Source organism: Peromyscus leucopus, chromosome 5 (genome assembly GCF_004664715.2).
Source record: "Peromyscus leucopus breed LL Stock chromosome 5, UCI_PerLeu_2.1, whole genome shotgun sequence".
Taxonomy (NCBI): Eukaryota; Metazoa; Chordata; class Mammalia; order Rodentia; family Cricetidae; genus Peromyscus; species Peromyscus leucopus.
In genome coordinates, this window is record NC_051067.1 from 20,855,376 (window position 1) to 20,878,636 (window position 23,261).

The 23,261-nt window shown below is 46.0% G+C and overlaps 1 protein-coding gene across 13 annotated transcripts in view; it reads right to left on the reverse strand.

Moving 5' to 3' along the window:
* Positions 1–677: 677 nt before the first annotated feature.
* Phactr1 (phosphatase and actin regulator 1) overlaps positions 678–23,261 on the reverse strand; it is a 482,351-nt gene continuing 459,767 nt past the window's right edge. For all 13 annotated transcript variants that reach the window (XM_028867741.2, XM_028867747.2, XM_028867750.2 and 10 more), the window contains 5 exons: positions 18,438–18,493; positions 13,239–13,300; positions 6,094–6,234; positions 5,062–5,138; positions 678–3,857 (listed from right to left, as the gene is read on the reverse strand). In XM_028867741.2, the coding sequence (XP_028723574.1) occupies positions 3,842–3,857; positions 5,062–5,138; positions 6,094–6,234; positions 13,239–13,300; positions 18,438–18,493 (352 nt within the window). In that variant the 3' untranslated portion in view covers positions 678–3,841. The remainder of the gene's footprint in view (positions 3,858–5,061; positions 5,139–6,093; positions 6,235–13,238; positions 13,301–18,437; positions 18,494–23,261) is intronic.

Genomic DNA, 23,261 nt, shown 5'->3' on the forward strand with positions numbered 1-23,261 from the left:
TAAATGATATCTTAGTACCCGATGTGGGTATGTGGGGTCAGTAGGCACCATACATATTGTGGAGGAAACAGTGATAAGACAATACATGTTCAGTACAGATGCAGTTTCCAGCCCCCCCAACCCCCCGTCCCATATTCTTGATCCAAAGGTGGTTGAGTCCTCAGATACAGAGGGCCTACTGTTCTCAAAAGGCAAAGAAAAATACAACTTCTGTTCAGCTACAGAGGCACCCCAAAGACCCCCAGGCTGTCTGATCTCTATAACCAACCACCAAGACCCTGAGTGACTTAACTAAAGGCTAATTTAGACCCATTCTTCCCAGACGATTCAGGGACAGAGATTTGGGAGATTTCTGAAATGTTACAAAAAGGTTGAAGATACAAGTGTTCTAGAAAGTTAATCTGTGGGCAGCAAGCATGTCCCCCTCACACCCTGTCCATGCTGACAGAAACATGAGCTCGCTGGTCTCCCAAATAACTGGTGACCTCCTCTTTGCAGCCCTTCCCCAGCCTGCTGACGGCTGATAGAATAACACAGTAGTCAGAGCTGGTTTTTTTTTTTTTTTTCAACTTTTTTTCTTTTGGTTTGTTTTTAAAGAAACTGCATACATCATCAGAGAGAAACAATAATTTAAATACCATGCAGTTTCTGTATGTACAAAACCTAGGCCACAGAGATCCAGTTTAATTTATATTCTATGTACAGCATCTTCCTCATACAGTCGTCATCTGTTAAATTAGAACCCTGGAGGGCACGGGGTCGACGGTCACCACACTCACGCACTCCTATACAAAGACAACTATGTACAGACACCAGGAAGCAACTGGAAGAAAGCGACCTGCTTGGGGAGGAACAGATTCATGGGAGGGAAAAGTCATCGAAGGTGACCCCTGCCCACGGGCTGTGCACAGGGAGAGCCTGGGATCCCGTTCCTCGAAGCAACACGCCACGATGCTCATTCCGAAAGGACAAACACATGTTCATAAGCAGGAGAGAAAGAAACTCCGAGCGTCTCCTCACACGGACCATTGTGTTGTTTGGCTTCTCTATCTGGCAGAAAGGCTCACGTTCTAAAAACCTGGCAAGGCTCTCAGGGTGTCTAGGGATAAAATGATCAGGATTTTGGAAAGGCCAGTTTGTGGATGGCAGGCTCTTCTGCCAGGGGAGTGGACCTGGGATGCGGTTTTCAGCAATGCCCGATTTTAAGAAGAGAACAAGGTCTGACACATTTCACGGTTTCCCCTTTCTTGCTAACCCGAACCCCACAGTGCTCAGATGGGAATGTAGAGGCGCTGCAGCTTTTCCAGAAAGGGATGGTTAAAGCCATCTAGCTTGCCTTTTATTCCCTCCCTAATTAATGTCAAATTGTCCCCTTTAGAAGTAATTCAAGTCACTTGAGTTGTCCTAACAGTGGGAGAAATGGGGTTACAGCTCCCTGAAGACTCCAGGTTTTCAGAAGGAGAGGGGACGTGCCATCCCACAGCTGGCGAGGCTGCTGAGCCTGGGTAGGAACCACTTATCATGGCCTTAAAGTAGCTGATCCCCGAAGGACATGACATTTTAGGAGCATGCGAGGCACACCCCTAACTCTGAGCAAGTGGCTTCTGCCAAAGGGTGCCCTACAGGAAATGATGTGGGCATTGTGTCCGACTACTTCTGTATATAAAGAGGAGGGCAACTCCAGGGCATGCTGAAGGAATGGTGGCGGCTGCTGGCTAGCAGCTGGGAGATGGATGAGTTTGGGGCTTCTGTCCCCAGGCAAGCAGAAGGGCCCTAGAACCGAGGCCAGCAGGGAGGCCAAGGAGGTCCTTAGGACTCCTCCTGCCTGGGGAAGGCCTGCCTGCCAGGCTGGGACACCACAGCAGCCTAAAGCACAGCTGCTACTTAGAGGAAGTGCAGCTCTCGAGCCCCGCCAGGCAGAGACCTCCACCCAGAACACGTGCCTACCCTCCACCCTAGGGAAGTTCAAGGAAAGAATTCTGCATCTTTCCTCCTACCACGTGCACATTCAAAAGTCAGTAAGCCTTTCGGGAAGACTGTGTTTACAGCCACGCTGAGGTCCCTGCCACACTTTCCCTGAATACCCCTCTGGACATTCAAATGATGATAATAATGATGATGATGATGATGATGATGATGATGATAGAAAGATCCAGTGATGGTGGTGTCTTTGGACTGGACAGAAGTGTGTTTGGTCCAGATGGTGCTAGGAGAGCAGCAGCTGCATTGACACTACCTGTAGGGCTGATCCAAGCTTTCCTCTGACTCCGTCTGGTTCCTGGGTTAACATCTGGCCGTGAAGCCATTAATGCTCCAGAAAATTGTGACGGCCTCACTGATGGGTGCTGTGTCCTAAGAGTGACACACTCCCAACTGGTTTGACAAGGGGACAACTTTTTGGGGCTGGCCAGAATGGCTAGCTGACATCTTTCTAAATCCTAGAAAGATGTTGGATGGGGAGTAAGCCATCGCCTAGTGAAACCGTGGTGATTCTGAAAGCTGAACACACCGTTGGGGTTGAGGCAGAGCTTTGCACCCAAGGGTCTGTGAGCTCCATTAGGCAGGACAACAGAGCTGCCGCAGGCCTCCGTAGGGTCTGGGGTGTCCTTTTTTCAGTGCACACCCAACCTTTGGAGGCCCTGTCAACAGGGCGGCTGGAGGCACATCCCAGGAGAGAGAGAAAGAGAGAAGACTGAATCTCTCTGGATAAGAGGAGCAGCAAGGGACACCACGGACAGTCATGGCTGGAAAAGTTTTGCCCGGTGTTAGCTTTGCTAAGATGTGGCTCTCTCTGCAGAAGCTCCTCAGTGAACAGACAGAAGAGTGGAAGGCCCTGGAGAGGCACTGGGACATTGGTCCCCAACTCTGGCCTCCATGTACTCAGAAGTTATTAAAACCGCCAAGTCACATCGTTACTGTCCCAGGGGTGCTACAAGGCCAATGAAAAATGTGGGCCAAGTAGAGTTTCTGACCCCAGCCTCTGGTCAGCTCATACTCATGAATGCCACAGGGAACCTTAGAAATGGCATTTATGTGTGGATCACCCATGGCCCTGGGTTTTCCCAACGTAAGCTGGTCAATGAATGTGAACTGAGCAGGCAGCCGCTATTCCTCAGTCTTCTGGAAGGCAGTTCAGATCGGGCTGGGGGTCAAAGTAGATGCTCACTGACCTCCTGTGCCCACAGCACACACGCTTAGGATCAAAGTGCCTGCACAGGTTCCCCCCAGGACAAGTGTGTGAATGTGTGCATGAGTGTGTGTTTGTGTGTGTGTGTGTGTGTTGGGGGGCAGTAACTGAGAGATGTCTTCTGCTTTTCGAGAATCCTCCTCTCAAGGGCCCCTAAAGTAAATGTCCCATCTGGAGCCTGTGTGTCTGACAGAATCTAGACCAGCTGGATTATGATTTTCACCAAGCCGCTCCCATGCCAAACCCACCGCCCTTGGCTTCTTTGGATTCAGGCAACAGTCCCTTGTGAGGAAGGGGTTCACTGAAGACTGAACCAGTGTGGTGCCTGCTGGCTGGATGAGGGGGATGAGGCAGTCCCTGGACAGTGTTCAGGTAGGGCCCTGCTGGGGGCAGGACCACCTTTCCATAGCAGAAGTGGTGCCAGCAACTCTGACTGAGGAGTGGCCACCATGGTATTCCTGCACATAGACTCCTGATTGTGTCTCCTTTCGCTTCTTCTTCTTCTGTTTTCTTCTCTTTCTTTTCTTTTTTTCTTTTTTTAAAAAAGGCAGTTCAGATTTACATCGTAATGGGGAAGTGGACAAATGCCAGCACTTATGGTTCTTATAAATTTATGTTTTGAAGACAGCAGAGCACTCAAGAGTAATCCCACTGTTATGGTCGATGAAACCTGGGAAACAAGAAAGTTCGTCAAGGCCGAGGGCATGTCAGGGGCCCCATCCCACAACGGCATCTTTCCATCCTCAGATACCCTGGTTGGGACAGTGATATTCCAGTGTGACCTCCTACCCATGACACCGCGAGTATTTGAGCTCCACAGATTTCATCTAGGGAGCAGAGAAAGTTTAATTTGGAAGCACTGGAGGCCCAAACTGGGCGGCTGCACTAGGATTCCTGCATGGCAGTAAGAGGGAGGTCCTGACTGTGTGTCTGAGTCAGGCAGGATGTGCATTGGTAAGTCCTGCTTCTCCACATGCTCTCCAAAGGAGAATGATTAGAAAGATTAAGCCAGTGGCTTAGTTACTAACCAGCCATGCATACACCCCCCATAGCGAATTCTTTCCGTGTCTCCTTTTTATCAAGTGACATGAGACAGGATTGCTTGGTAGAAGAACACAGGATAACAGAACACTCTTTAGTGGTCCCATGTGGTATTTTGGTATTCCGCCCAGCTTTGGCCTCTGCTGACTGTGTGTTGGCAACACTCTTATATTCCCAGCTTCAGTTTTTTATAAAAACTCGCTTTGGGGTCATCCAACACATATCAAGACTTTTCATCTGAGCAAATTAAAACACAGAGGGTGACTTTTTGCCTGGGCCTTAAACATTTTAACATCCTTTGCCTGAGGTTTTGTTCTTCTAACATTTTGTTGTTGTTGGTTTTTTTTCTTGTTTTGAGACAGAGTCTAACTATGGAGCCCTGGCGAGCCTGCAACTCCCTATGTAGACCAGGCTGGCCTTGAACTCAGCAGAGATCCATCTACCTCTGCCTCCCTAGTGCTGGGACTAATGGTATGTGCCATCACACAGGGCCTCATAGCCCTCTTTTTATCAACTTAAAGGTAGACCTTGACGTTGACCTCGGTCTTCTCTTCTCACATCTTACCCATAAGACCACTTGGTAATCTAGGGCAAATGGGTATTTATTTGAAAGTAAATATCAACAGAGCTGGGCATAATGGTGCATGTCTGCAACACCAGCACCTAGGAGGCTGAGACAGGAGGATTTCTGTAAGTTCCTGGCCAGTCTGGGTTATATAGTGAGAACCAGGCCCGCTGCATATCCAATGAAAAGAAAGTAACAGCAAAAAAGGGAAAATAAACATGGCCCTGTGGCGGTGGGGACATTCAAGGCGGCCCCCACCAATACCAACCTTGTCAAGTGTCTACTCAACTCGTGGACTTCCATTTCAGTGCTTTTGAACTCATTAAGTTCCTTTCGAATGGCGGCCTGGAAGAGGAGCAGCAGGTCAGCACACTGAAGAAGTGGGAGGCCTCCCCATTTATCATACCTAAAAATATTCTTCTTCTTCCACACAACTACACAAAAAGTCACCTGGGTGTCCTTTAAAACCTACCGGGATTTCCCTTCTTTGGGGACACTGTGAGGCTCTAATGGAGGTCTCCATATTTTATGAGGTCTCTGTACCCCATGCTCCCCATGGGGTTACAGATGGCACACATTTTGGCTTCACCTCCCTTCTGCAGTTCTCCTGCTGGGTGCCTGGGAAGGTGTCTTGACACAGAGAGCCAATGATAAGTCTGGAGGTTCATGTTAGGAATGACTCTGTGCCTCGTCCAGTGTTACTCTGTCTTTCTGGGCACAGTCCCCCGACATGCTATGGAAAAGAACTGAATGATCTTGTGTCAGAACTCAAGTATTTCTCAGTGTCACTGTACTGAGGAGTGGGGACCTTTCAAAGACAATCAGGCTGTTAAGAGGGACCAATGCCTTTATCAGGGATGGGATCAAACAGGAGCCGGCTGTTACAAAGGAAGACTACTTCCTACATTTTCTCTCGGGCATGTGTCTATCTCCCTGACTTATGTCCCATTATGGAGCAGCAAGAAGTTCTTACCAGATGAGGCTGCCTGACCTTGGGCTTTCTGGATTCTAGAATCTTTAGCCTTTAAATAATCTTTCTACATGAAATTATGAAGCCTCAAGTGTTCTGTTACAGTACCAGCAAATGGACCAGGATTCTTTCCTTCCTCCTTCTGGGAAGCAGGCACAGTATCTTGCCTGTTCTGTGCCTTTTCCAAGTGAAGAACCCATCGAGTGGTTTCCCACAGGTCACTTGGAGCACTCCTGTGAGCAGCACTTTTAGCACGGGGCTGAGGCAGGGCTCTGCTCTCCTTATGTATAACATACACCCGCCTCCCCTTTCTCCACCACCTCCGCTTACTTTGTCAGCAGCTGTGAGTCGGGTCCACGGCTTGTCCGCTCTGCGGTCATAGTCCTGGGCATCTGCCACCTCCACGTAGTCACTGAAGCGGATGAGGATCTTCCTTTCTCGAAGTTCTTCCACTGTGGGCCTTTGACTGAGCTGCAAGGAGGGAGAAAGGTGGGGACCCATCAACAGAGGCCTTTAGACCACGGTTTCATTTGTGAACTTGTAGGTGTGGAAAATGAGTCCAGGAAGCTAACTGATATGTTATACAGCAAGCTGGAGCAGGGAGCAGAACCCAGAGTGCTTAACTCCGGGATTCTGCGAGCTTTATTGTCCCTTTTAACCTCTTGGGCTTATACAGATGACAGCAGCCTGTCCTTGATCACACTGCTTTCTTGGTCTGATAGGAAGCCCGATTGTCTGTGTAGCTGTGAGTGTCCACTGTGGATTTTCTCCGTCTGTCCTTCACCCAGTGGGAGGCAAACACCTTAAGCAATGATTCCATCTAAACTTGGATTGGCGAGTCCACATCTCTGTCTTAAATTTAGCGCTGTTTGCAGAATGGGTCTGTAACACATTATATGTGTGTGGGCACATACACATTACATATATACACATACCCATGTGTGTCTACAGATACATATATGCCTGTGTGTTTTAGGAAGAAGAGCATTTGCAAATGGTATGCAGCCTCCAGGCTGTGAGGGGTGGGATAGGTTGATTTAGGAGTTTTTAGGGTTTCTTTCAGAAGGTCAGGTGTAGGGTTAGTGAGCCTGCTCAGAGCCGAGCAAGCCACATCTATGCCATGGAGAACAGGACTTTGTAAGGAGGGAGGGATAAAATCATGTTTATTTAGCCATCTCCTGGTATCCCCCCCCCCAGTGCCCTTCCTCTGTCCCTTAACGAGAAAGCTGACATTCCCATTATCTTTCCCTGTCACAAGCTTATTTCTTCTGGAGCAACACAACTGCTCCCTTTACCAGGCTGTCTGCTCATGTTCAGCCAGGGTTACTTAAAAACAATTTTTTTCTCCCAGCCCTGGACTGTTGACTGCTATTAATAGAAGAGGCAGTCAGATAAAGTCTTACGGCTCTGGTCTATAAAACAAACAGCAAATCCAAATGACTCTGGCTGTTCTGCCTGCCATGCAGTTATCTGCCTGATGCCCTTGGCTGGAGCTGGAATGTTCCAACGTGCTGCTGCCATGGCATAATGAGATGACAGCCTGCTGCCATTAAAGAGAGGTTCCTGGTGGCAAGAGCATGGGTGGGACTGACTAGGCATTTGGTCCCCTCTTGGCTAAAGGAGGAAGCTCCAGGGATCAGAAGCCTAATGATTATGGAACTGGCCCATGCCTAGACCAGTAATGATTTTAGTCTGTCCGGAGGCACCAGGGGCTTTCAGAGGGCTAAACACTTTGTCATCCACGTGGCTTGTCATGAGAAAGTATAGTTTCCCAAGCTATGTGGCCGAGGTTATTGGAAATTAAAAGGGTGGTAATTTTGGCATCAAGATGTTCTTTGTGAAATATGAGAGCTGACAGAATTTATACTGAAGTTAAAAAAAAAAAACATGTAATTTTTTTTTGCCACATTCACACCAGCTAAACAGATACTTAATCAAAGTCTCCTGTTTGTGGTCCTCAATTTGATTATCTCAGGATGTTAGACAAGCAGTGTTAATTTTTGATGTTTGCTATATCCAAGGGTTCTTAAGCCATGATTTCTGAACTTATTTTCCTGGAAACCACACTCTGGGCTACCTAGATGTAATGTTTTACATTTTCAATTTCAGTACTCAGGAGGTTAAGGCAAAAGTATCTAGAGTTCAAGGCTAGCCTGGGCTACATGGTGAATTCAGGGCTAGTTTGGGCTACTCTAGCAAGAGTCTATCTGCCCTCTCTCCAGTTTCAAAAAAGTAAATGAATAAATAAATGAATCATAATCTAGCGTTTACCAGTGCCCATCTAATAGCAGAATCTGGAGAGAAGACTTAATGCTGGAAATACTCAAGGACAGGGAGATGGAAGTACTCAAGGACAGGGATGCTGGAAGTGCTCAAGGACAGGGATGATGGAAGTGCTCAAGGTCAGGGATGCTGGAAGTGCTCAAGGACAGGGATGGGAAATACTCAAGGACAGGGATGCTGGAAGTGCTCAAGGACAGGGATGCTGGAAGTACTCAAGGATGGGAAGATGGAAGTGCTCAAGGACAGGGATGATGGAAGTGCTCAAGGACAGGGATGCTGGAAGTGCTCAAGGTCAGGGATGAAGGAAGTACTCAAGGACAGGGATGATGGAAGTGCTCAAGGACAGGGATGCTGGAAGTGCTCAAGGACAGGGATGCTGGAAGTGCTCAAGGTCAGGGATGAAGGAAGTACTCAAGGACAGGGATGATGGGAGTGCTCAAGGACAGGGATGCTGGAAGTACTCAAGGACAGGGATGAAGGAAGTGCTCAAGGACAGGGATGCTGGAAGTACTCAAGGACAGGGATGCTGGAAGTGCTCAAGGACAGGGATGCTGGAAGTGCTCAAGGACAGGGATGATGGAAGTGCTCAAGGACAGGGATGCTGGAAGTGCTCAAGGACAGGGATGAAGGAAGTGCTCAAGGACAGGGATGATGGAAGTGCTCAAGGACAGGGATGATGGAAGTGCTCAAGGACAGGGATGATGGAAGTGCTCAAGGACAGGGATGAAGGAAGTACTCAAGGATGGGAAGATGGAAGTGCTCAAGGATAGGGATGATGGGAGTGCTCAAGGACAGGGATGCTGGAAGTACTCAAGGACAGGGATGCTGGAAGTGCTCAAGGACAGGGATGCTGGAAGTGCTCAAGGACAGGGATGATGGAAGTGCTCAAGGACAGGGATGCTGGAAGTGCTCAAGGACAGGGATGAAGGAAGTGCTCAAGGACAGGGATGATGGAAGTGCTCAAGGACAGGGATGATGGAAGTGCTCAAGGACAGGGATGATGGAAGTGCTCAAGGACAGGGATGAAGGAAGTACTCAAGGATGGGAAGATGGAAGTGCTCAAGGATAGGGATGATGGGAGTGCTCAAGGACAGGGATGCTGGAAGTGCTCAAGGACAGGGATGCTGGAAGTGCTCAAGGACAGGGATGATGGAAGTGCTCAAGGACAGGGATGAAGGAAGTGCTCAAGGACAGGGATGATGGAAGTGCTCAAGGACAGGGATGAAGGAAGTACTCAAGGATGGGAAGATGGAAGTGCTCAAGGACAGGGATGATGGAAGTGCTCAAGGACAGGGATGAAGGAAGTACTCAAGGATGGAAAGATGGAAGTGCTCAAGGATAGGGATGATGGGAGTGCTCAAGGACAGGGATGCTGGAAGTGCTCAAGGTCAGGGATGAAGGAAGTACTCAAGGACAGGGATGCTGGAAGTGCTCAAGGTCAGGGATGATGGAAGTACTCAAGGACAGGGATGATGGAAGTGCTCAAGGACAGGGATGATGGAAGTGCTCAAGGACAGGAGCTGCTTTTTATGCCCCAAATCCTGTGATGCTCTCAGTCTAAATAAAGTTGGCATGGTACTGTGCTCACGTTCTGGGAGGGGACAAGTAAGGACAGTACAGACTGCTGTCTTGGGGGTCTTAGGTGGAATGTGGACCCTGACACTAGCCAGAATCTTCCAGAACTCATTTTAGAAGATGTGCATCTAGCCCTTGATACCCAAAGCCTGAGGCCCTTTCTAGATGCTGAGGAGACAATCTTTGTGGATAAAGTCTAGTTTTCTGAGGAAGACGGATTGGGACAACAGAAAAGAAACAACATATCAATCTGTGCCAGCAGTATCATGTGCAACCAAACATTTGAAAAAAAAAAAAAAAAAGCCAATTGAGATCCAAATTCCCCTGAAATACAACCCAAACCCCAAATTTTCCCCTTCCCTTGTCCCCATCATGTCTATATGCATGCTTTCAGTTAGGCAGCTGCCCTTTCTTGGGGTCTGTGGTGGTGGGGATGGATCCTAGGGCCTTGCACATGGGAAGAGAGCGCTATCACTATGCTACAACTCGAAGTCTTTATCCTTTTTTTTTTTTTTTTTTTTTGAGGGGAGACAGGCATTTCCGGCATATAATTTTTATGTTTTCAAAAATGACTTGGTCTGTTGGTATCAATAGCAGCCTCTGGGTTCTATTTTTTTTTTTTTATTTTTTATTTTTTACTAGTACATTAAAATTCAATAGAATTTTATTAAGGAAATCAGGGCTGAGGTTATAGGCAGTCACCAGCCCTGGCATCTGGTTTGGGTATGAGAGAGGCCCAAGGGAAAAGAATTTGCCCAGAGCCAGGGCAGGCTGCGTGGTGACTACCTATCGGTGGGCGCCAGTGCTCTGCAGACCCAGGGAAATATTAAATTTCCGGTTTCCACATTTCCCCCAGTCTCCTTCAGAAACACTCATTCCTGCCCTCAAGGTCATGATTTTTAACTCTCCTTGGCAGCCTCAGGAAACTGGAAATGCTGGAATCACAGGGCCATTTCCCTGGTGGGGGTAGGTGGATGGGGAGTGAGAGGGTGGGGGTGGAGAGAGACCAGGGGGTGGGGGAGGGGACAATGTTGTTAACTGCAAAATTTAGGGGCTATTTGTAGGTAAGATTGAGAGTGTCAGCATCCTAAGGGACAGAAGTGTAGGAAGCAAAACTTGCCTACTCTCTGCTAACGCATTATGCAGTTAGAGTCAAAGTTCTGTTTGCAAGAACACACAATCTTTTGATAAGAGATAAGAATTGATAGATATCTAAATAAATCCTTCCTTCTTTTTTTTTTTTTTTTTTAAGCAGGGTCTCACTATGTAGCCCAGGTTGGTCTGGAACTTGATACTGTTCCCAGGATGGCCTCAAACTCACAGCAATGCCCTTGTCTCAGACTTCCAGAGTGCTGGGATGATAGAAAGCACATACCACCATGTGAAAGAGCCAAAGTTAGCCTCGAAGTCCCTCCTGGCTAAGGACAAATTAACTTCCTGGAATGCTGGGAAATACAAAACCACAGGATTTTCACTCCCCTAAACAGGTTTGTTTGACCCATCTGCACTGGATGCGCTTGATCACATGTGGGCAGGAGGTATCCAGGCAGGAGATATGTCAGGATGTGTGCTTGCCCCTGATGGGACCTGATGGGAAATGCAATGAGTTGTGGGTTTTGTCTTTTTAAGCCCTTGCAAAATGTGAATCAGGGCCACTACCTGGGATCCCAGAGTGGACCCAATCAGAGTTAGTATTTAATTAAAGCTTACTTCAAATTTGGCTCAAAATTGTGGAACTGGTTTTTCTTTCTTGAATGTTCGGAGTAACATTTTATGTCAAAGACTGGAGTTAGAACAACTGGCCAAAGCCAGGTCATTCAGCTTCTATTCTTGTGCCTGCCCGCGCCCCCCCCCCCATGCCAGCCAGATACCCCATCATCCAGGCTCTTGTTTATCTTACTTCCTTCAATTAGTTTGGCATTTGGCTTGCCACCAGGATTTGGGGTGGTTTGGGAAAGGGATTGTTGAGAAGCACAAATTACTTCCTTAATAAGTGGCATGGCCTCTCAGGACCCCGAATCTCATCCTTTACATAATGTTTTCAGGGAGAAAAAAGTCACTAATGAACATCTTTAGAATGAATTTTAATGGGTCTCTTCACCATCTTTAAGACTGAGTATCCTTTTCTCAAGATGGCCACTGCGGGGGGCTGATTGAAAACACTTCAGGCAGACAGAGGTAGTGTTATATCCTGTGTGCCATCCATTAATTAAACTTTCAACAGGACCCAAGAATAGTTCCAAGCTTATTAGTCAAAGTTTTTTTTTTTTTTCTTTTCAAGAGGCCACTCATGTTTCAGAAGATCTGTGGGTCTATACAGCAAGGCAATATCCTCTATTTGAGGGGTTAAAAATGTAGCAAAAACCCAGCTGTATAAGTTTTAAATGCTTTTCAAACATATTCACTAAATGGATCAGGACTTTTTTGGTATCTTCCTGATCCGGATAATTCCAACTGAATTTAGCAAAAGACAGTCAAATTTCAACAGGTAGTAAAGGGGAAACAAAGTTCATGATGTCCTATGATCATAGCAAAATACAATATGTTTTTTAAGCTACCATTTTTTTTTAACATTTTTTTGCTTTTTGTTTTTGAGACAAAATGGCCCACAGCTCATTATGTGTAGCTCAGGCTGGCCTTGGACTTGAGGCTATCTCAACCTTCTGAATGCTCAGATTACACGCATGAGTCATCTTGTCCATATTGAACTACTAAATTTCTTTTAGGGTCTCACTATGTGGCTTTGGCTGACCTGGAATTCACTATGTAGACCAGGCTGGCCTTGAACTCACAGAAACCTGCCTGCCTCTGCCTCCTAAGTACTGGGACTAAAGGTGTATGCTATTAAGTCTGGCAATCAATCTTTCTTTCTCTTTCTTTCTTTCTTTCTTTCTTTCTTTCTTTCTTTCTTTCTTTCTTTCTTTCTTTCTTTCTTTCTTTCTTTCTTTCATCTTTCTTTCTTTCATCTTTCTTTCTTTCTTTCTTTCTTTCTTTCTTTCTTTCTTTCTTTCTTTCTTTCTTTCTTTCTTCCTCCCTCCCTCCCTCCCTCCCTCCCTCCCTCCCTCCCTCCTCCCTCCCTCTCTCTCTCTCTCTCTCTCTCTCTCTCTCTCTCTCTCTCTCTTTTTGTTCTTCAAGACAGGGTTTCTCAGTGTAGCCCTAGCTGTCCTGGAACTCACTCTGTAGCCCAGGCTGGCCTCGAACTCACTGAGATCCGCCTGCCTCTGCCTCCGTAGTGCTGGGATCAAAGGCATGTGCCACCATGCCCAGACTCCTGGCAATTTTTTCATTTGGTTGAACTACTAATTTGTATGAGTTTCCAATGGTGTGGGGGGTTAAAATATACATAATCTATTTTTTTAAACTTAATTTTTTAAAACTCATTTATTTTTATGTGCATGGGTGTTTTGTCTGCAGATACAGCATGTGTATTCCTGGTGCCCGCGGATGCCTGAAGAGGATGTTGGCTCCCTTGGGACTGGAGTTACAGCTGAGTTGACCCTTATCCTCAAGAAAGGTGTTAGGGAGTCTGAGCTGTCTGGGGGAAGAGGCTTCCAAGCCCTCAAGGCTACAAGAAGCCAAGGTCTGTGAGCAGCTCTGGACATGGGGAACTGTCTTACCTTTCGAGTCAGCCTCCTCTTGATTTCACGCTTTTCCTCCTGCTCTTCCTGTTCATTCCGAGCTGAAAATATATAGAAGATGCTCCTGGTTACAGAGCATGGCATCACCCACGCTCAGGTATACACTCTGAGCTTTGGCAGGCTCTAGTCCAAGCACTTAGGTTCCATTCCCTGGCTATCCTTACACCTGAAGGGGCTTGGCTTCACCTTCCTGCATCCTTTCAAATTGGTGGACTTCTTTTTTTTTTTTGCATTGTTGTTCTCTTTATGTCTGGGTTTGGGGCCCAGGCAGGGATGCTGGGGTAATGTGACTATAAGCCAAGGAGGTGTGTGGGAGAAGTATGGGGACACTCCTGGTAGTGACGAGCATTTGGGGAGAATCAGGATGCCTTCCTTGAGATAGGTGTAAACCTCATGCCTCTTAGAGCCTCTCAGAGGCTGAAAGGGCTCATTGTGTGGCCCCAGTGCCCCAAACCCTGTAGGGCAGGAGAGAAGACAAGTCTCCACCTGCTGCAGGAATGACACGGGGCAGAGTCAACAGCCAGCTGACAGGCTGCTCGTGCTGACTTCAGAGCTCTCACCTGGCACAAGTCCTGATTCCACTAATTCTTTAAATCTTCCAAGAAGTCCACAGAACCCATGTGAGGCCAGAGTGTGGAATATACGTGCTTGCATTTGAATTTGGAAACAGTATCTTAGGAACACACTTCAGAGACTAAACCATCTCAGATTAACATACAGACAACTGACTTGTCTGTTAAAGAGCCATGGCAATAAGGGTCTGGGGAAAGGAGTAGGAACAAGGGCAGAGAACTTGAGCCTTTTCTCTGTCTGAACTAACAGAATGACCATAAGCAGACCATCATTTACCTTCAGGGCCTTGGAAAGGTTCCTTGTTCTCTGTGGAAGCACATTTATCAACATGGTACCATCTGATTGGAAAAATACCATGAATGCCAACTAGTGCCACAGAAAGCGTGAGCTATCTCCTCGGCCATGAGGTTAGGAGAGCACCAGCAAAAGCAAACTGTGGGTTGATTTGGGCACAGTGTCTATTAAGCTTGCAGGGGATACCTGCATTCTCATTTTGCAACCACGGTTGTCAAGTCATGTTTCTGCAGCTTTATTATTGTGTTATTATGGTCCGTGGTTATAATTTGGTTGTGGCGCTAAAGGTCTCAATATAGGGTAGGTCTTTCAAAGAAAGAAATCCCAGTGCATAGAAATTGAGGTGGGGAGTATGCAATTAATTGTCCTGCTTTCCCTTCTTGCCACCCTAGGAAGTCAGCAAAGATAGTTATAGCCAGCTGTGACCAAAGGTGGCGACAAATGGTGGCAATTCAGAGCAGGACTAAGGGCCTTGAGTGACACCCCCAGGGTGTGATTTTGTGTCCCTGCCTGCTTGTGGGCATCAGGACCTTGTGTGGACAGCACAGGAAATACCCATTCCTCCCGTGGAACGGGCCAGGAGAGCCCTCACAGTGCCAGTACCTACCGTGAATGCCTCTTCCTTTGGATTTAATGACCCCTTTTCCTTCCCAGAGTTGCCTTAAAAACACACATATTTCTCTTAGCTAAAAACCCATAATAGCCATTATTTTCTTAGCATGAATTAACCTATCACAGATAAATTGGGAAGCAGATAGCAAGACCCAGACGAAGGGAAACCCAAAGACTGACATTTTTAAAAAAAATGTAAATTACTCTGTGATAAAGTCTGGGAAACTAGCCAGCCATTAACATCTTAGGATAAACCCATCTATCCAGACTCAGTCTGGAGGCAGATCCCAGGCAGCTACCTATACTTGCAGCGGGGAGGAAGGATAGAAGGAAGGGAGTCTTGCAGTCTGTCCTCCATGTAGCTTGAGGGCGCCATGTCGAAACTTAGAAACCGTGCAGGCTACCACTCCGGATTTCCAAATGAAGTCACAAAAGCCCCAGGGAACGAAGCCACCAACCACACCTGACATAGCTCACCACTCAAACAGTTCAGACCTCTGCTTTTTCCTGCTGTCACAACTTGCTTGAGGCTGGTCCTCCTTCTCATTACTGGGCCTGACCTCACTCCTGATCTACAGGTCCCTTCTGAGCCATGAGGGTGGGTGTTCTGTACCAGAGATGGCACAGCCCAGGGGACTTCATCTCTTAAGTAGGTTCTTAGGCCCTCAGAAGTGCGGATCATAAACTACCACCTATGGTGTCCATATCATTCTCTCAAAGCCATTTACAAACCCAGTGTCATGAATTCTCAGGCAGATGATGCCAAGGCAATCCCACTAGGCAACTGAGAAAAGAGGCCACTCCAGTCCGGTGATGTCATCGTCATGGTGCCCACTCCCCAGAGTTCATTATGTGCTCAGATGCACACAGGGCCTCATTGGCTACTGAACAAAGTGAGGGCTTGCTTACAAGGCTGGGCAGGGTGGGGATGCAGACCAAGCCCAGCCTCTGGCACCCCACATCTCCCAGCTTCTCTCCCAGTTTAAAGCCCAGAAGATAAGTTTTAGAACTGACTATTTGGAGATGCTTTCAAATACCCCTTGACATCTCTTTCTCTTTCTTTCTTTCTTTCTTTCCTTCTTTCCTTCTTTCTTTCTTTCTTTCTTTCTTTCTTTCTTTCTTTCTTTCTTTCTTTCTTTTTCCTTCTTTCTTTCTTTTTCTTCCTTCCTTCCTTCCTTCCTTCCTTCCTTCCTTCCTTCCTTCCTTCTTTCTTTCTTTCTTTCTTTCTTTCTTTCTTTCTTTCTTTTGATTTTTTGAGACAGGGTTTCTCTGTGTAACAGTTCCTGGCTGTCCTGGAACTTACTCTGTAGACCAGGCTGGCCTTGAACTCACTGAGATGCACCTACCTCTGCCTCCCAAGTGCTGGGATTAAAGGTGTGCACCACCACTGCCTGGTGACATTTCTTATATAATAAGTAGGTAAGGGGTGTGGTGACACACAATTCCAGCACCTAGGAGATGGAGGAGGAGAGGGATTCAGGGGTTCAAAGTCATCCTTGGATATATGCTAAGTTTAAGACCAGCCCTGGGCTATAGGAGACAAACAAACAAACAAATCAAAACTAGAAGAGAAAGACACCCATCCCCCCAATAAGAACAAGACCAACAAAAAATTAGATTAAATAATAAACACAGAAAACAAATTTAGAAAGACAAAGGACCAACGTGTAGGGAAAGGAGGTGCAACTCTGAAAGGTTTAGAGATCTAGAGCTGACCAACCAGTTTGAATCTGGCTAAGCAGAGCCTGACTTTGTAGCCATTTTACCAGGAAAAGGCAGAAGGAATTTCATAAAACAGGAAGAATTACACAGGTTTCCCTATAGTCTCCCTGGACTGGTTAGACTCAAGGAAGCCACAGGAAAACAGAGAACTATCAAACAAACAAACCAAAAAACCAGTGCGGGTCATCTGACTTTGATGTTCTGGGATCTGGATCTCCCCAGAGGTGGGGAGCCAGGTGTGAGTCAGGGGATCCTCTCTCCCTGAGGGAAACGTATTTACAGAAACCTAAGCAAGGGCCAGCAGTATGCAGAGTCTTGGTGCTGGGGTTTCAGAGCAGCTGCAGTGGAGGAGTGGAGGAAGCTTTTATCTGATTTCGGATTTGAGGAATCAAGAGTTCCCTCTTCCATTTTTCAGTTCTCATCAACAATGGACACTTTATAATGTTATAATGGACCAGATGTCTCTATGAGGCAAAAAGGAAACATCCTAAGGGCCGAGATTTCCCCAGCTGTAGCCATCTCTGACAGTTCTCTGCCATCTAGTGCAGAGCAGAGTACATTTAGAGACTTTTGAGACAGGGTCTTGCTATGTAGCCGAGGCTGACTAGAACTCACCGTTTGCCCGTTTTAGGCCCAGCCTTCGAGTGCTGGGATTACAGGTATGTGCCACCATATTCTGGGCAAACTTAGAAACTTTGAAAGGTGCTCACTGGTTTAAAAAAAAAAATTAGGGCTGGTGAGATGGTTCAGTGTGTGTAAGTGCTGGCCACTGAGTCTGACAGCTGGAGTTTATAAGGCTTACTCTAGACCCAGAAAAACTGGGCCTCAGAACAGCCTGCTCTGAGCTTGGGAAGGTAATGGTTGCCTTGGAGAAAGGATGTAGGACTCTGAGACAGGCAAGCAGATGGGCACACAGAGGTACTCCAGAGCCTGGAAACAACCTTCCCAGGCAAATGCAACATCCTCTCTCAGCAAATCACTCAATACTGGCTAGGCCACAAGACCATTGGAAGGAGGGATAGAAAAGTGCAATCAGAAACAAAATTATTTAAGTGGAAATACCCAGTCACCTAGAGCAAAGTCTCACGTGACGTGTGTGCGTGCACCGTATCTGTAAGATACTTCCTAATTCTTTTTTCTGGAAAGAAATTAGAAGGGCTTTTGGGGGATAGGGAAAAAGAACCACATATTAAAGTAAACATATTTGTTGGTTGGGTTGAGGAAACTGGGTAAGGATGGCAGCAGGGGTCTGGTGGTGTGGTCTGATTTATTAAGAATTATTGAATATCTTCGGCTAAACTGAGGCATGTTGGGGTCTGTGGAATGCCACTTTCTTTCATTCTTTTGCATTCTTTGTTTTAGTACCAAGTGGACTCTCTGTACAAATCCAAATACATTCTGTGTCCTGAGCTGAACAAGGGGCCCATTTTTTCCCTGTTCACAGCCAGCTTTCCGTGAATGAGAGTGTCATGCAAGCATGCCGCTGGCTGGACCAGTCTCAGAGGACGGGATGAACGTTCACTTGGCGGTGCTTTCTCCCACGGTAAAGCTGGGACTCAGGGGGCTGAGTTCCGTCAACAGGAGCCAATTGATTTCCAGCCCTCACAGTCAAATTTCCCTTACACTAGCCATTAAAGCCCAAGTCACCGGTTTAAAGCCAGTTTGGGTGTAAGCGTGACACTGGTTCTCCTTAAAGTTATCTTTTTCTGGTTCTGAAAAACCTCAGTTTGCTTTTCAGCTCCTCTCTTAGCTCAGGGTGGGCTCTGGCTTCAGCCTGGGAGTTCCTAACGCATAACCAGGTCAGTGACAGAGACAGCCCCCAACTCTGTAGAAAAGTCTCCTTGGTTTCTATGAGGGCTCCTGCAGGAGAGGTTTCTAGTGATTCCCTGGGCCCCCGGGAGAGACCTCGTAAGCCACTATGCAGCTACCAGGAAGGCTGCCCTGAGTGTCTGGTCACCCTGGGCTTAGTCAACTTACGTTTCAGAATGTTTCTCTGCTCCAGTTCCTCTGCGGTGGGTCTCTGGCTCAGCCGCCTACGAAAAAAATCCAGGAAAATTTTTTGGACCATGTCATATCCTTCTGGGGTCGGTGATCTCCACGGCCCCAACAGATACATCAGGCAGAGTCAGCAGCTGGAGTCCTCTGTCCATCCTGTGCCCCGAGACACTGACTCGCCACCAGTGCCTCCTCGGTTCCTCAATTTCAAGCCCAGGAAGAGCACCCTGCGTCAGGTCACGCAAAGCTGCCCTCCCTCGCTCTGCAGGCCCCTCCCCAGGCCTGCTCCTCCAGTGCCCCCAGGCCAGGAGACAGAAACTTCGCTGGGCCTTTCCTCTTCACAGAAGTCCCTTTCTTTCCTCGTGGCCTCTTGCCTTTCTCTCTCTGCCTCCAGGCTAGCGCTTGCTTCTTGTTACCTTTGTGCACACCAAGAACACAGAGGCTTGCGGCCTGGAGGACATGCAAGAGAGGGTGTCTGTCTGCCGAGAACAATGGCTACTCTTCTTCCTGTCTCCACCCATCTCCACCAGAGCCTTATTAGACATAGAATGCCAGATGAACAGGCACAGAAATGACTCTTATTACTGGGTGCGTAATTAAGTCATAGAGAATGCGGCATCATAGCAGGGGCAGGAACTTCTGGTGGTGCCGAGTGGAGAAGGAGGGACAGACGCGGTGACAGGTAGTTTGAGAAGGTACTACAGAATGGGATTGGCTCACAAGGGGAGAACCACATACTTGGACACCTACATAAAGTTTCCGGTGGTGTGTATGTGTGTGTGTGTGTGTGTGTGTGTGTGTGTGTGTGTAGATACCACGCAGAGTAGACCTGATTGGGAACAGGGACATTTTTGTTTTTTAAGCTTTTGGCAGTCATTGAACAACCCTGAAGTTATTCAGCTTCACCCACCAGGCAATGAATGATAAGGTATGTGTGAGGTGAGTATTGTGGAAGGAATTCTAGGCTCCTCGGAGTCTTCTATTGGGACAGTGTGGGTAGAAAGGCACATTTTCCTAGTCGTACAGCTATAGTCACTTCCCAAAGTTCTGAAACTGAGGTCTGTCGTTGGAGAGATGTTTACAGCTTGGAGTCCTAAGAGAGACCCAGGATGCAAGAAAGTCGTCAGGATCAGGATGGAGTTGCTTTGGATCTTGCCCTAGCAACAAGTCAACCAATTAAATAAATCAAGCCGGATGCTATGGAGACTGCAAAAATCACAACCTCATACAAAGGTGCCACAGATATCTGCACGGATGTCTGCCCGACTGTGTATTTAGTGTTAGACCAGTCAACCTTGCTGTTTACTCTTGCAGTAGCTAAAGCTTCTTATTTTAAAGTGTATTAAGCAATCCTCACTTTGCCTTTAAAATCTTTCCCCTGCCTTGATTTCCTTGAATGCTCATAGCTTATCATGGCACCTATGTTTTCAATGCAATGTTCTGCTATTCTCAAATAAATATTACTATTATTGGGTGACCTGATTGTTATTTAGGCTGGCAAGTGAAATATAAAATCTGTGGAGCCTCCATGTATAACTATTTCAAATTCAAGTCTTGTTATCTGTGAAAGTGGCAGCACCTTGAAACTGTTGGACACTGTGATCCAAAGTGTTTTAAAGTTTGTAGGAACATTTTCACATTGATTATTCCTTTTGCTCTGTAAAACATCTCTGCAACATACTAGGAAAGAGGTATGGTCTTTGATCCTATTTCCTGTCAAGGAATACCTGAACCCCTGGGACTTCCTATAAAGGAGTGCCTAAATCCTCTGGAACTTTGATATTCCAAATCAGTCTCTCAGATCATATCTGACTTTATGCTAATGAGGCAAGCTAGTGTGGGACCCCTAGGTAGCCTCTAGAGGGGACTGGCCACTAGCAAGACCAGGTGACTGGAGGGCTGAAGCTCATAAAAACCTAACAGTGAGATCGGATGAGCTTCCAGGTTGCTGAAGTCCTGAGGAGCCTTCCAACCTTTCCCCTACCCATCTCTCCATCTAGCTTTTCACCCACATCCCATTTTTTCTTTTCATTACACACTGATCAATGTAAGTATGGTGTTTCCGAGTTCTGTGAGTCATTCTGTAAGCAAATTAATCAAATACACACTAAATAAATAAAAAACATAATAAAAAGATTGCTTATAGAGACAATATTTTATTTTGCAAGGCTTACCTCAAACAAGAAAGTTAAAAACAATTGATGGATTGTAGTTACTTAGGGCCCAAATGCTTGTGACCTTTGTGTTTAAAGCTATCAGTCTTCCTGTTTTACCCCTGAATCTGAACAATGCACCTCATAAAGCCCCCTTACAATTTCAGTTACAAATTGGAAATTCTTAAGAGAAATAAGTAAACCTATTCATATTTTTATGCTTAATTTTTAAGCTGTGCTTAATCTTGATTAGCTGTAAACTCTATTCTTTTTGGAAACCCTCAGGATTGTACATATGGTCCTTGGAAACACTTCTCTCTCTCTCTCTCTCTCTCTCTCTCTCTCTCTCTCTCTCTCTCTCTCTCTCTTTCTCTCTCTCTCCACAGACAGATGACTGACAGACAGACACACACACATACAGATACATACACACACACACACTCACAGGAGCATGCACACTTAAATCTAACATGTGTGGTCTCTAATATCTACTTAATAAGCATGCTGACTTCGCTGTACCCTGGCTCATCCTGAAATTCTTTTCTGTATGTTTAGGAACCAGCTTCATGGAGTGGACACCCTTGAGGAGGAACCTTTCTGGCTTTGGACTAAATTACTCCAATACCCCTGACAGATATGGGCCACACACTGGGAAACATGAATAGGGACAACGTTTTTTTTCTTAGGGATTTTCTTTTCTTTTCTTTTTCTTTTTCTTTTCTTTTCTTTTTATTTATTTATTTATTTATTTATTTATTTATTTATTTATTTATTTATTTTTTTGACTCTGCTTCCTGGTTCCTACAACAATACCATCAACCTTGCATGTCTTACTCTTGTCAAGACTGGTTCTCAGAAGTGGGTGCTGTATATACAGCTGTGGTGGTTAATATTAACTGTCAATTTACCAGGATCTAATATCGCATAGGACACAAGCTCTGGGCATGCCTGTTGAAGGGTTATGTAGATCAGATTAGCCCTGGGTTATGTTTGTGAGGGGTTAGCAATAAGGTTGATTGCCACAGAAGATCCACCTTAACTGTGGGTGGTATCACTCCTTGGGTTGGGGTCTTAGACTAAATAAAAAGGAGAAAGAGACCTGAGCAAGAGGTTTCTCTTTACTTCCTGATGCAGATGCAATGTGACCAGCTCCCTCAGACTCTTGCTCCTATGAATTAATTCCCTGCCATGATGGACTGTACCTCAAAGCCAAGGGAAAGCCTTCATTCCCTCGAGTGATTTTTTTGTCAGAGCAGTGAGACAAGTTACTAACACAGCTACCCTCCTTATCCACAGGAGGGATGTTCCAAGACTGCCAGAGCATAGTAGAAACTGAGATAGGTCTGAAGTTGACATACACCACCCTCCTTTACATATCTATCTATTATATAGATTAATGCATATATTAGGTACTCTAAGAAATTAACAATAATTGCTAACAGAGCAGTTGCAAGAATGTACTACAAAAATGTTAAGTGAATATGATCTTTCCTTCTCAAAATGCTTCATTGGACTGTACAGGGCTTGAGGCTGATTTTTGTGTAACAGGAAGCATGCAAAGTCAAACTATGTGTGCGAAGGGGCAAGAACTCCAAGAACCTGAATGCACTGTGTTTTCTTTAACCCTACTTTGCTGGTAGATTTAACTAATTGTATCTGATCTAGATTCACATTAAATTAAGAAAAGAAATTTCCTATCTGTATCTGGGTATTATATGGTGGGTGGGAAGGGAAATCTTCAGAGCTGAACTCTCACTTGAAGTGAATTATCCAAATTAAACACGTAGTATGCTTTCAAGTGACCTTAAATAGCTCTGCTATTTTCATACATGTGACCCTGGTTTAGAAAATATCTTTGAGTTGCAAAACTGTTTCCACAACTCAGAGGATTTCCTTATGGGCCATGACTAAATGGTTCACATTAACTAGGAACTGAAAAACCACTGGGTTCCTGCTTATGTGCCTTTATGACATCAGATGCCAGCAGTGGCCTTCTATGTTCTTTCAAAAACATTTTTTTTAATGATTTACTGTCTTTTTTAAAAATTTATTTATTTTTATTTTATGTGCACTGGTGTTTTGCCTGCATGTACATCTGTGTGAGGGTGTCAGAACTTGGAGTTACTGACAGATGTGAGCCATCACGTGGGTGCTGGGAAGTGAACTCGGGTCCTATGGAAGAGCAGTCAGTGCTCTTAACTGCTGAGCCATCAATCTCTCCAGCCCCTTCTTTCAAAAATTAAAAGTGTACCTTGTCTTTCTTCAGTCTGAAGATGTTATCAATGAAATACCATAAGAAAAACAATTAAATTAATGCACGCTTTGCTGTTGGTATGAAAAGACTACAAAAATAAAATTAAACTCAACTTCCTGACCTCCAAAGAAAACCCCAAACGACAGGAAGTTGCTTTAAATATACGCAGAGCAGGGATGTCATCATTTTAGGCCACGGTCTCTCCATGGAGAGGTGACAGAACTCTTGTTGGTTTGACTACAAGATCAGTCCTGCAGCACAGAGCTCATGAGTGTCCCTTGCCAGCAGGACGTGAGGGTCACAGCTTTCATCAGCTGCTTACAGTTGGGAGAGCCCTGGTCCTCAGGTCTGGATCCAGGAAGCGGTCTGCATCCAGCACCAGAGGACCATCACATACGT